Source organism: Rhinoraja longicauda, chromosome 5 (genome assembly GCF_053455715.1).
Source record: "Rhinoraja longicauda isolate Sanriku21f chromosome 5, sRhiLon1.1, whole genome shotgun sequence".
NCBI classification, from domain to species: domain Eukaryota; kingdom Metazoa; phylum Chordata; class Chondrichthyes; order Rajiformes; family Arhynchobatidae; genus Rhinoraja; species Rhinoraja longicauda.
Genome location: NC_135957.1, coordinates 69,832,383 through 69,846,917, shown reverse-complemented (window position 1 = coordinate 69,846,917; position 14,535 = coordinate 69,832,383). Strand labels below are relative to the sequence as shown.

At 45.0% G+C, this 14,535-nt stretch overlaps 1 protein-coding gene across 1 annotated transcript in view; it reads right to left on the bottom strand.

Annotated features, from left to right (window-relative positions):
• map3k5 (mitogen-activated protein kinase kinase kinase 5) overlaps nt 1–14,535 on the bottom strand; it is a 144,723-nt gene that overhangs the window by 76,919 nt on the left and 53,269 nt on the right. The window contains exons 7-8 of the mRNA XM_078399739.1: nt 4,000–4,170; nt 1,673–1,785 (exon numbers count right to left, since the gene is read on the bottom strand). Coding sequence (XP_078255865.1) covers nt 1,673–1,785; nt 4,000–4,170 — 284 coding nt within the window. The remainder of the gene's footprint in view (nt 1–1,672; nt 1,786–3,999; nt 4,171–14,535) is intronic.

The window sequence follows — 14,535 nt, the reverse complement described above, 5'->3', positions numbered from 1 at the left end:
AATCGCTGGTCGGCGTGGACTTGGTGGGCTGAAGGGCCTGTTTCCATGCTGTTTCTCTGAATTAAACTCCAGCCACACACCAGCTTGGGCCCATCTTCCGGCATGGACATCTGCACGAACCATTACACATCTCTACAGATAGTGTTATTGTGTAGAGTCAGTGGGCTCTCCGGCAGCTGGACAGAAGTGCAGCAACACAACTTGCATTAGGACAAGCTCCAAGCATTTCAATCCTTGTTAGCTGGCTATTAGAAGATTTTGAGAGCTGCTGAAAAACAGGATGGCACAGAGGCACTGCTTGTGAAGGAGCTGCCTCACAACTCCAGATGCACTTGACCACCACAATCCCCCCCTGCCTTTCTCCCCCACACCTCCCTTTTGCTCTCCCCTCTCCTATGCCCCACCTGGGCTTGCACCTATCTCTCCGCTCCCCCTCCACCCACATTCCTTCCTCTGATGATTGGGAGGCACAGACTTGATGGGCTGAAGGGCCTGTTTCCTTTGGCTGGATCTTTAAACTAAACTCTGGAGGGTCTGGAGGACTAATAGGTAGGCTTTCAGGTCGGGACCTTTCTTCAGACATATTCAGTTTATGTGCATAATTTTGGGAACAAATTTAAAATCAAGATCAGAAGGCCAACACTCAAGCACAGTATCAAGCTTCCTCTCCCTATTTACACAGTTGAAGTGGAACATAGATGAATTAATTGAATGGCTGGCTGGGCAAGCAGGTGCTCATGTTTCCTCTTTGGTTTTGAGTGTTTAATGATAAGCATTCGGTGCTGAAAGGCTTAATCTGCTCTCTGCATTTACATGGAGGGTGATGGATACATGGAAGGAGCTGCCCAAGGAAGTAGTTAATGTTTGAAATACATTTGGACTGGTACATGGACAGGAAGAGTTTAGAAGGATATGGGCAGGCAGGTGGGGCAAGTGTAGATGAAGCAACTCAGTCGGCATGGGCAAGAAGGGCCCGTTTCTGTGCTCTATGACGCTCAGTATTACTCGTACTTTGATAAAGAAATGTTTTTACAATAGCTAAAGGACACAAAGTGCTGGAGTAAATCAGCAGGTCAGGTCACATCTCTGGAGAACATGGAGAGGTGATGTTTCGGTTGCGGCCCTTCTTCAGACTAATAATGAGGGTGGGGGGGGGGAGAAAGGGAGAAGAGAGCTGGGAAAGAGGAGAGGCAGGGCAAAGCAAGGCAGGTAATAGGTCAACACAGGCAAGGGGTGGGTTTGATGTGAAGCGGGGGAGGGGCGGTTGATAGGCAGACGTTTGGAACAAAGGCCAGGGATAAGAAAGGAAGGTGTGAGTCAGGCTTGTTGTGGATTGTGAAGGCAAAGGGAAGAAAGTGGCGAGTGGGGGGTGATTAATAGGTGTGAGTCCAGGTGGGGCACAAGGGAGGGAAGGGGAGCGGAAGATGGGGGGAGGGAGGGGGGAAAGAGGGTGGGTGAAGGTTGTGGGGGAGAAAGATGGTGGTGATTCGAGGGGGGGGGGGGGGGTGGGGGCAGTTTAGTGAGAGGTATTGTGTTTACCAAGATAATGCTCCTTAAAAAGAAAAACAGATCCAATGAGAACCGACAATTTCAATGTTCAATCATGGCCAACTGCAGTGTTCTTAAATAACATTTCTAAAAATCTATACACACAGAAAGCAAAACTGATTACCCGTTTTGTGCAACTCAAAGGATGTTTCAAACTGGTGCCCTGCTGCGAGGAGAAGTACAGCTAAATTTATCCCAGAATGTATCGTGGGCTCGGATTCAAAAGCCTTCCCGTACCTTAAACAGAAGTTCAAATGTTAAAAGAGTTTGACATAGTGAATCAACTTCAGAAAAAAACAACACTCTGCATTTAGACTCTCGCTGATTGTTTGTCAGTGTGCATAGATACAACTTGAAAAATGCCAATAGAGTCTCTGGTTAAGAATTATTTGCTCCAAAATTATTTAGGCTTCGAAAAGAATTCCAATTCTCTACAAATTCATCTGTCGTCTCGAGTGCTAAATATGCTTGCAAATTGCAGAGTATTGTGGACGCAGCCCAGACCATCGCACAAACCAACCTCCCTTCCATTGACTCCACCTACGCTTCACGCAGCCCCGGCAAGGCCACCAGCACAATCAAGGAAGAGTCTCACCCTGGTCACTCCCACTTCTCCCCTCTCCCATCCGCCAAGAGGTACAGAAGTGTGAAAATGTATACCTTCAGATTCAGGGACAGTATCTTCCCAACTGCCATTAGGCAACTATATCATCCTATCAACAACTAGAGAGTGATCCTGAGGTACCACCTACCTCATTGGAGATCCTCAGACTATCTTTAAATCTTCAATGCACTTTATCTTGCACTATATGATATTCCCTTTATCATGTATCTGTACACAGTGGACGGCTCGATTGTAATCATGTATTGTCTTTTCGCTGACTGGATAGCACGCAACGAAAGGCTTTTCACTGTATGTCGGTACACATGTCAATAAACTAAACTAGACTAAATGGACATGAATTTCAGAGGCAGAGTATATCCAACTCAGGTTGAACTTCCACCCAAGTCTCAGCACCGGTGGAATATGAATATTTATAAATACCCATAAATGCAGAGGGATCCTTAAGCCTTTAAGCACCCGATGCTTATCAATAAACACTCAGAACTAAAGAGGAAACATGAGCACAAGCTTGTCTACTCATCAATCCATCAAGCCCTCAGATATTGCTCTGATATTATTTAATCTAACATGTTTAATCTAATTGGAAGCAAACGATAGGATAATGACAGCACAATAAATATGCTCATCCTTCTACACATTAAAGAATCCAGTACCTTTTCAATCCAGGGGTATCATTGCTCCTGATTTATATATCCTCTTGCAAATATAAAGCAAATTTATGCAGTTTAGTTTAGCGAAATAGCATGGAACCAGGCCCTTCAGCCACCGTCCACATCAACCACCGTTCACACTAAAGATAGACACAAAGTGCTGGAGTAACTCAACAGGACAAGCAGCATCACTGGAGAGAAGGAATGGTTGACGTTTCGGATCGAGACCCTTTTTCAGTCTGAAGAAGGGTCTCGACCCGAAACATTTTGTGTCTATCTTCGGTTTAAACCAACATCTGCAGTTCCTTCTTACCATGTTCACATTAGTTCTGTTATCCCACTTGCTGATCCAATCCCTACACATATTCCAGGCAATTTTACTGGTCAATTAGCCTAGAAACCCACACGCCTTTGGGATGCGAGAGGTCCTGGAGGAAACCCATGTGATCACAAGAACATGCAAACTCCACGCAGACAGCACCTGAGGCCAGGGTCACTGGCCCTGTGAGATGTCAGTTCTACCACGTGAGCCACTGGGCTGTAGCTGTTGGAATCCGTGGCAAAAAAAAGGAGAGCAGCTGGTGGAACATGGTGGGTCAGACAGCATCCACGGTGCAAAATGGATAATGTCTAGATGAACCGAAATGTCAACTCTATTTCCTTCCACAGATGCTGCTTGACTCGCTGAGTTTCTCCAGCTGCTCTTTTTTTTTGCCGCAAAATGGCCTCCCGTGTTGTACGTTTTCCATCAGGTCTGGGTCTCAGTATCCCCAAGGTGGATCTCACATTTATTCTGAAAGCCTGCAGCTACATCCAGTGCTGCAGTCGGCTACCGTGCATGAGCAGGTGCCTCCACACATTAGCGTGCCATTCATATGGAGAAGTCATCAACAATTATGTGGAAGCACCATGCACCCAATTACATTCCACAGTCGGTTTTGCAATAACCTTCTATAGAGTGGTACGCACATACTTCATTTTACATGATAGGTTTCCTATGCCATTCCTACTTCTTGACTACCCTTCTCTTTCACACCCAAAAGTAAAAATGGCTCCTTCCTCCATCTTTCTATGAAGTAAAACAAAATGAACTGGGCTGTTCTTCTGTCCACTTTGCACAAACTACATTCAAGCATGGTACACTTGTGGTGCAAGTAGCGTGGGGTGAATGCTAACCAGTGAACTCCATTATCTCGGCTTTCGGTGTCTTGGAAGACAGAGTCCAGAAACATGTCTTTGTAGATCTTTCCCAAAAGGCAATATATGTCAGACGGAACCTGCTCCTCTGACTGCACCATTGGCAGTAATATAGCAATGGCATTTTGTCGGTCTCCTGCACGATTTCGCCTGAAAAGAAAAATAACAATCCATTAAATTATAGACAGGTGAATGGAGAATTACTGTGGTTTCGATGGAAATATGCAATTAGAAGCTAAGCTAGTCCATTTTCCAATTGTACATATTATAGTACAATGTTTGCTAAGATCCCTGTTCAATAAAAGTTTCCTTTGAAAGTCTAGACTGAAACGTCAGAATGTCTGTCTAAAATATTTTTTTAAATCGCAATAATAAGTCTCTCTAAATAGTTTTTATGTGGATATGCTGCAGTGGTGGTGAACATGTGATAAAGAAGGGTGGCTTTCTTTAATCAATAAACACGAAGGTAATCCGGAAGGGCCCTGCAAAAATAAGACAGCGAGGTGTTTAGGAATGTGATAGTTCCTTTGGAATGAGATCAGCCAGATGCTGTACGATGTTTGACCCATGCATTCCCAACTACTTGCATAATCACAAAGAGTTCAACGCAGGATACAAAGAAAATTGTAAAATGAACTTACAGACTCATAGACATTAATTTTAACTTTATATTGAAATAGTTCATTGCCAAATGCTTTATGAATACCTAGTTAACTGTTTTTAATGAATAGTCAACTGCCAGAGGGTATGTTTAAGTGAGGGGGAAAGTTCAAAGGAGATTGGCTTGTTGGCAGTAAATGCCTAGAACACGCTGCCAGTGGAGGTGGAAGAGGCAGATAGGTTTAAGTGGAATTCAGACAGACATACAGACAAGCAGGGAATAGAGGGATATGGAGAGTTGTACAAGACACTGGTGGGGCCACATTTGGAGTACTGTGTTCATTTTTGGTCACCCTGCTGTTGGAAGGATATCTGAAAGCTGGAAAGAGTGCAGAGAAGATTTACGGGGATGTTACCAGGACTCCAGGGCCTAAGCTGTAGGGGAGAGGTTAAGCAGCATGGAACTTTATTCCTTGGAGTGCACGAGGCTGAGGGGTGATCTTATAGAGGTGTATAAAATCATGAGATCAATTGACAGTGTGAATGCACATAATCTTGTACCCAGGTTTGTGGAATCAAGAACACCGAATGGCCTAACTAATAGACAACGTTACCATTCTAAAATCACATTTTTTTCCTCCTTTGCAGCATGCCTTCTTTAACAAATGCACGATTTATGTTCAGCCATTGCAGATGTGCACCCTGACATTAAGCTGGAACGAGTGCAGATACGATTTATAAGGGTGTTGGCAGGAATCGAGGGCCTGAGATTTTGGAGGAGATTTACGTAGGCTTTGACTTTGTTCCGTGCATCACAGTGGGCTGAGGGGTGGTCTTAAAAAGGTGTATAAAACCATGAGTGGAATAGATAGGGTGAATGTGCAGAGTCGTTTACAAAGGGGAGGGGAATCAAGAACCGGAGGACATAGGTTTAACATGAGAGGGGAAAGATTTAATAGGAACCGGAGGAGAAACTTTTTCACACAGAGGATGGTGGGCTTGTGACATGAGCAGCCAAAGGAGGTAGTTGAGAACAGGTACTATAATAGCATTGAAAGGACACTTGGACAGGTACATGGATCGGAAAGGTTTAGAGGGATATGCGCCAAATGAGGGGAAATGAGGCTTGCTTATATGGGGCCACCTAGTTGGCGTGATCAAGTAGGGCCAAAGGGCCTGTGTCCTTGCGGTATGGCAACATGACTCCAGTTTAGTTTGGTTTATTGTCGTGTGTACCGAAGTACAGTGGAAAGCTTTTGTTGCGTGCTAACCAGTCAGCAGAATGACGATACATGATTACAATCGAGCCATTTACAGCGTAGAAGGAATATAGTCGATTATTAAATCTTTTATTGAAGAAGATGTTCAAAATTGTGGCAGTTTCCTTGGTCTGCATTTATTGGATGGATGATAACTGTTTTCACACCTATACCGAGAGAAATTCTTGCCTTATTCTGTTGTTATTTTGACAGAAATGACTAATCGGTCGAGAATAAACTATTGTCCAAGGAATAATATTTTTGCAGATTTGCCTCTTTACCTTTGTGAATTCAATAAGACTTCCAACTCAGTTTCCCATTAATAACTTATGTCTTCAATATCAGTTGGTATTCAGTGTAACATTCACATGTAAAAGCATTGCCAGATTATTCATGCACCTTCCTTTGTAAGTGCCAATTATGCAAGTGTTAGTTTTATAACCAAATTAAAGTCAGTTTGAATTCAAATGACTTAGTTGGCCACAATCCAAAAAAAAGTACATTCAGTACTTGATTCGAGGACGCTCAGTACTCGCGCATGAACTTGCAGCGTTGAAACTAAATTTGATGGGCAAGAGCCAAAAGGGCTTTTTTCATTTTCAATTTGAAATAATTTTCCACACCTTCTTTGTTTGGGAAGTGTTTGAGCTGTTGCAATTAAAAGTGAGTTGATGACTACTTTGTCAGTTCCGTTGTTTGTGTGTTCTCGTTCTGGGTCCTGGCTGAAAATCAGATTGCCAATGACAACAGTATTCAAATACTGTATCAGTAAAGTCAATGACCTTCAACTACCTGCGACAGCCCTTCACAGAGATGTCAGCAGCTGCTTGTTAGCTCCTCACAATCAACTGCAAAATATGTGCTCAATATTTAAAGTGTAAAACTGCACAACCTTCAAACAATGTTCCAGGAAGGTTTTTTTTCCTCTGTGCCTTCCGTTTATGAGTCCATGAGACATTGGAGCAGAATTAGCCCATTCACACATCGCGTCTGCTCCGCCATTTGATCACAGCTAATTTATCTTTTCCTCTCAACCCCATTCTCCTGCCTTCTTCCCATAACCTTTTACAGCCTTACTATTCATATTCATAGAGTCGTACAGTGATACAGTGTGGAAACAGGCCCTTCGGCCCAACTTGCCCACACCAGCTAACATGGCCCATCTACACTAGTCCCCAAACCTGTCCTATCCATGTACCTGTCTAACTGTTCCTTAAATGTCTGCCTCAACTACCTCCCTTGGCAGCTCATCCCACACATCCACCACCCTTTGTGTAGAAAATGTTACCCCTCAGATTCCTATTAAAATCTTTTCCCCTTCAGTCCGGGAGCAGAGCAAGGACGCCCGTTGGCTGAGCAGTAAAGTAAGTGCTAATCACAGTTGAACAGGCAGTTTAAAAAGAGCGCCAAAAGGAAGTAGTAGTCAATTTGAAAAGTCCGGGAGCAGAGCAAGGACGCCCGTTGGCTGAGCAGTAAAGTAAGTGCTAATCACAGTTGAACAGGCAGTTTAAAAAGAGCGCCAAAAGGAAGTAGTAGTCAATTTGAAAAGTCCGGGAGCAGAGCAAGGACGCCCGTTGGCTGAGCAGTAAAGTAAGTGCTAATCACAGTTGAACAGGCAGTTTAAAAAGAGCGCCAAAAGGAAGTAGTAGTCAATTTGAAAAGTCCGGGAGCAGAGCAAGGACGCCCGTTGGCTGAGCAGTAAAGTAAGTGCTAATCACAGTTGAACAGGCAGTTTAAAAAGAGCGCCAAAAGGAAGTAGTAGTCAATTTGAAAAGTCCGGGAGCAGAGCAAGGACGCCCGTTGGCTGAGCAGTAAAGTAAGTGCTAATCACAGTTGAACAGGCAGTTTAAAAAGAGCGCCAAAAGGAAGTAGTAGTCAATTTGAAAAGTCCGGGAGCAGAGCAAGGACGCCCGTTGGCTGAGCAGTAAAGTAAGTGCTAATCACAGTTGAACAGGCAGTTTAAAAAGAGCGCCAAAAGGAAGTAGTAGTCAATTTGAAAAGTCCGGGAGCAGAGCAAGGACGCCCGTTGGCTGAGCAGTAAAGTAAGTGCTAATCACAGTTCAACAGGCAGTTTAAAAAGAGCGCCAAAAGGAAGTAGTAGTCAATTTGAAAAGTCCGGGAGCAGAGCAAGGACGCCCGTTGGCTGAGCAGTAAAGTAAGTGCTAATCACAGTTGAACAGGCAGTTTAAAAAGAGCGCCAAAAGGAAGTAGTAGTCAATTTGAAAAGTCCGGGAGCAGAGCAAGGACGCCCGTTGGCTGAGCAGTAAAGTAAGTGCTAATCACAGTTCAACAGGCAGTTTAAAAAGAGCGCCAAAAGGAAGTAGTAGTCAATTTGAAAAGTCCGGGAGCAGAGCAAGGACGCCCGTTGGCTGAGCAGTAAAGTAAGTGCTAATCACAGTTGAACAGGCAGTTTAAAAAGAGCGCCAAAAGGAAGTAGTAGTCAATTTGAAAAGTCCGGGAGCAGAGCAAGGACGCCCGTTGGCTGAGCAGTAAAGTAAGTGCTAATCACAGTTCAACAGGCAGTTTAAAAAGAGCGCCAAAAGGAAGTAGTAGTCAATTTGAAAAGTCCGGGAGCAGAGCAAGGACGCCCGTTGGCTGAGCAGTAAAGTAAGTGCTAATCACAGTTGAACAGGCAGTTTAAAAAGAGCGCCAAAAGGAAGTAGTAGTCAATTTGAAAAGTCCGGGAGCAGAGCAAGGACGCCCGTTGGCTGAGCAGTAAAGTAAGTGCTAATCACAGTTCAACAGGCAGTTTAAGTGAGAAGTCAGGTAAATTGGACAATCAGGCAATTTAAATTGGTGATATAAGCAAGGCTCACAAAAGGGTGCAGCCCTGTTCAGGTGCAGCCCAGTGAGAAAAGTGCGAGTCTTTGGCTGCGAGTCTTCGGCGAGGAGGCTGAGGTGAGGAGGATACCATTGTTTTAAGCCAGAGCTGGTTATAGGCACAAGGTGATGGCGGAAAAGTTGGTGCGGTGTGTTTCCTGCAGGATGTGGGAAGACAGGGACGTCGCGGGAGCTTCTGGGAGCTACACCTGCAAGAACTGTGTCCAGGTGCAGCTCCTGAAGGGACGTGTGGTGGAGTTGGAGAGGCAGTTGGATGACCTCAGGGCCATCCGGGAATGCGAGAGTTTCCTCGACAGGACCTATTGTGAGGCTGTCACGCCAAGGGTCCAGGTCGAGCGAAGGTGGGAGACTGTTTCAGGGAGGAGTGGACGTGGACTACAGGAGACCCCGGTGGCTGTGCCTATTGCAAATAGGTATACCCTCTTGGGAACTGTCGGGGCAGAAGACGTTTCCAGTCCGAGTGGCGGACCTGTTGGCAAGGATACACGACAGGGGAGACCGAAGTCTGGAAGAGCCGTAGTGGTCGGTGACTCCATAGTCCGAGGGACGGATAGAAGATTCTGTGGCAGCAGGAGGGACTTGAGGATGGTCTGTTGCCTCCCTGGTGCCAGGGTTCAACACATCACAGACCGGCTTCAGAAAATCCTAGCGAGGGAAGGCGATCAACCTGAAGTCGTTGTGCACGTGGGCACGAATGACGTCGGGCGGAAGAGGAAGGAGGTGCTACAGCGGGAGTTTAGAGAGTTGGGAAAAACGCTGAGAAGTAGGACGTCGAAGGTAGTTATCTCTGGACTGCTACCGGTACCTCGTGCTGGTGAGGCCAGGAACAGAGAGATAGAGGGTATGAATTTATGGCTGAGGGACTGGTGCAGAGAGCAGGGATTTAGATTTCTGGACCACTGGGATCTCTTCTGGGCTAGGGGTGACTTGTACAAAAGGGACGGGTTGCATCTTAACAGCAGGGGGACAAACATTCTGGCAGGCAGGTTTGCTAGTGTGACACCTGTGGCTTTAAACTAAGTAGTGGGGGGGAGGGGTTAACAAATTGTGAATATGAAGATGAGGTAAAAGGGAATACAGGAGATATTGCAAAAGACTCTCGGAAGAATGGGAACAGAAGTTCTAGAGCGGAAAAGAAATTAAGGGCAGGGCCAATTGTGAACGATGTGAGAGGGGAGGTAAATACAGAAGTTAAAGTGTTGTACTTAAATGCGCGTAGTATAAAAAATAAAGTGGATGAGCTTGAGGCTCAGTTAGTCATGGGCAAGTATGATGTTGTAGGGATCACTGAGACATGGCTACAAGAGGACCAGGGCTGGGAACTGAATATTCAGGGGTACACAACGTATAGAAAAGACAGACAGGTGGGCAGAGGGGGTGGGGTTGCTCTGATGGTAAGGAATGATATTCATTCCCTTGCAAGGGGTGACATAGAATCAGGAGATGTTGAATCAGTATGGATAGAAATGAGAAATTGTAAGGGTAAAAAGACCCTAATGGGAGTTATCTATAGGCCCCCAAACAGTAGCCTCGACTTAGGGTGCAAGTTAAATCAGGAGATAAAATTGGCGTGTCAAAAATGTAATGCTACGGTGGTTATGGGAGATTTCAACATGCAGGTAGACTGGGAAAATCAGGTTGGAAATGGACCCCAGGAAAGAGAGTTTGTAGAGTGCCTTCGAGATGGATTCTTAGAACAGCTTGTACTGGAGCCTACCAGGGAGAAGGCAATTCTGGATTTAGTGTTGTGTAATGATCCTGATCTGATAAGGGGACTAGAGGTAAAAGAGCCATTAGGAGGCAGTGATCACAACATGATAAGTTTTACTCTGCAAATGGAAAGGCAGAAGGGAAAATCGGAAGTGTCGGTATTACAGTATAGCAAAGGGGATTACAGAGGCATGAGGCGGGAGCTGGCCAAAATTGATTGGAAGGAGGCCCTAGCAGGGAAGACGGTAGAACAGCAATGGCAGGTATTCCTGGGAATAATGCAGAGGTTGCAGGATCAATTTATTCCAAAGAGGTGGAAAGACTCTAAGGGGAGTAAGAGACACCTGTGGCTGACGAGGGAAGTCAGGGACAGCATAAAAATTAAGGAGAGGAAGTATAACATAGCAAAGAAGAGTGGGAAGACAGAGGATTGGGACTCTTTTAAAGAGCAACAAAAGTTAACTAAAAAGGCAATACGAGGAGAAAAGATGAGGTACGAGGGTAAACTAGCCAATAATATAAAGGAGGATAGCAAAAGTTTTTTTAGGTACGTGAAGAGGAAAAAAATAGTCAAGGCAAATGTGGGTCCCTTGAAGACAGAAGCAGGGGAATTTATTATGGGGAACAAAGAAATGGCAGACGAGTTAAACCGTTACTTTGGATCTGTCTTCACTGAGGAAGATACACACAATCTCCCAAATGTTCTAGGGGCTGGAGAACCTAGGGTGATGGAGGAACTGAAGGAAATCCACATTAGGCAGGAAATGGTTTTGGGTAGACTGATGGGACTGAAGGCTGATAAATCCCCAGGGCCTGATGGTCTGCATCCCAGAGTACTTAAGGAGGTGGCTCTAGAAATAGTGGAAGCATTGGAGATCATTTTTCAATGTTCTATAGATTCAGGATCAGTTCCTGTGGATTGGAGGATAGCAAATGTTATCCCACTTTTTAAGAAAGGAGGGAGAGAGAAAACGGGTAATTATAGACCAGTTAGTCTGACATCAGTGGTGGGGAAAATGCTGGAGTCAATTATAAAAGACGAAATTGCTGAGCATTTGGATAGCAGTAACGGGATCGTTCCGAGTCAGCATGGATTTACGAAGGGGAAATCATGCTTGACAAATCTACTGGAATTTTTTGAGGATGTAACTAGGAAAATTGACAAGGGAGAGTCAGTGGATGTGGTGTACCTCGACTTTCAGAAAGCCTTCGACAAGGTCCCACATAGGAGATTAGTGGGCAAAATTAGGGCACATGGTATTGGGGGTAGGGTACTGACATGGATAGAAAATTGGTTAACAGACAGAAAGCAAAGAGTGGGGATAAATGGGTCCCTTTCGGAATGGCAGGTAGTGACCAGTGGGGTACCGCAAGGTTCGGTGCTGGGACCCCAGCTATTTACGATATACATTAATGACTTAGACGGAGGGATTAAAAGTACCATTAGCAAATTTGCAGATGATACTAAGTTGGGGGGTAGTGTGAATTGTGAGGAAGATGCAATAAGGCTGCAGGGTGACCTGGACAGGTTGTGTGAGTGGGCGGATACATGGCAGATGCAGTTTAATGTAGATAAGTGTGAGGTTATTCACTTTGGAAGTAAGAATAGAAAGGCAGATTATTATCTGAATGGTGTCAAGTTAGGAGGAGGGGGAGTTCAACGAGATCTGGGTGTCCTAGTGCATCAGTCAATGAAAGGAAGCATGCAGGTTCAGCAGGCAGTGAAGAAAGCCAATGGAATGTTGGCCTTCGTAACAAGAGGAGTTGAGTATAGGAGCAAAGAGGTCCTTCTACAGTTGTACCGGGCCCTGGTGAGACCGCACCTGGAGTACTGTGTGCAGTTTTGGTCTCCAAATTTGAGGAAGGATATTCTTGCTATGGAGGGCGTGCAGCGTAGGTTCACTAGATTAATTCCCGGAATGGCGGGACTGTCGTATGTTGAAAGGCTGGAGCGATTGGGCTTGTATACACTGGAATTTAGAAGGATGAGGGGGGATCTTATTGAAACATATAAGATAATTAGGGGATTGGACACATTAGAGGCAGATAACATGTTCCCAATGTTGGGGGAGTCCAGAACAAGGGGCCACAGTTTGAGAATAAGGGGTAGGCCATTTAGAACGGAGATGAGGAAGAACTTTTTCAGTCAGAGGGTGGTGAAGGTGTGGAATTCTCTGCCTCAGAAGGCAGTGGAGGCCAGTTCGTTGGATGCTTTCAAGAGAGAGCTGGATAGAGCTCTTAAGGATAGCGGAGTGAGGGGGTATGGGGAGAAGGCAGGAACGGGGTACTGATTGATAGTGATCAGCCATGATCGCATTGAATGGCGGTGCTGGCTCGAAGGGCTGAATGGCCTACTCCTGCACCTATTGTCTATTGTCTATTCACCTTAAAGCTATGTCCTCTGGTCCTTGATTCACTGACTCTGGCAAGAGTCTCTGAGCATCTACCTGATCTATTCCTCTCATAATTTTATACACCTCAATAAGATCACCTCTCATCCTCCTGCGCTCCAAGGAATCAAGAACCTATCATCCTCTGCTTAAAAACATCCAATAACTTAGCCTCCACCGCCCTATGTGGCAATGAATTCCACAGATCCACCACTTTCTGGCAGAGGAAATTCCTCATCTCCAATCTAAAGGTCCATCCTTTTATTCTAAGGCTCAGTCCTCTCGTCCCAAACTCTTCCCTTGGTGGAAACATCCTCTCCACATCCAGGTAATTAGACCTTTCATTATTCGGTAGGTTTCAATGAGATCTACATCTTTCTTAAATCCAGCAAGTACAGGCACAGAGTCTTCAAACACTCATTATAAGGAATAAGAGTTGAATTAGGCCATTTGGCCTATCAAGTCTACCCCGCCATTTAATCATGGCTGATCTATCTCTCCCTCCTAACCCCATTCTCCTGCCTTCTCCCCATAACCTCTGACACCTGTACTAATCAAGAATCTATCTCTGCCTTAAAAATATCTACTGACGGCCTCCATAGCCTTCTGTGGCAAAGAATTCCAGAGATTCACCACCCTCTGACTAAAGAAATGTCTCCGCATCTTCCTAAAAGAACATCCTTTAATTCTGAGGCTATGACGTCTACTAGAATCTTCCACTAGTGGAAACATCCTCTCCACATCCACTCTATCCAAGCCTTTCACTATTCTGTATGTTTCAATGAGGTCCCCTCTCATTCTTCTAAACTCCAGCGAGTGCAGGCCCAGTGCCGACAAACGCTCATCATAGGTTAACCTACTCATTCCTGGGATCATTCTTGTAATACATCTTGCCTAATCATACGTTAACCCAATCATCTCTGGGTTGTCCCACTCTTGGTGATTTGTTTTATCACAAAAACCACACTATATTTGTCATTGTTTGAGACCATTCTTTCTTATGGCTCCTACTTCCTCCCTTCTCTAAATCAGCCTTACGGACAGTGGAGAAATGAGTTGCACTTTAGTATTGCCTAAGTTGTTAGGCAATCTTGCCTATCACGCTATCCAATTGTCAAGATTAATTAGCGTAAGTCAATAAGGTTTCTTTGACAGTATTTTCAACACCTATACCCTTCATCAATTAGAAGTGTGTGAATAAAAAGCATTACCATCTGTCTGAAATATATCATAGGATCGTAGAGTCATAGTCTTACTGTGTGGAAACAGGACCTTCGTCCCAATTTGCCCTCACCGGCCAACATGTCCCATCTACACTGGTCCCACCTGCCTGCATTTGGCCCATATCCCTCTAAACCAGTCCTATCCATGTACCTGTCTAAATGTTTCTTAAACTCTGTGATAGACCCTGCCTCAACTATACCATACACCTACCGCCCTTTGCTTGAAAAAGTTACCCTCAGGTTCCTATTAAATCTTACCTTAAACCTATGTCCTCCGGTTCTCGATTCCCCTACTCTGGGCAAGAGACCATGTGCTACCAGATACCTGATCTATCTATCTCAAGATTTTGTACACCTCTGTACGATCATCAAGCCTTAATTGTTGCAGGTCGGGATTCTAGCACTTCCTACCTGGAGACTCTGTAGGCAACCCCTACAGGCTGCAGTGGCACATGGAGGCATCTCACCCACACATTGAGGATAGATTTGTTG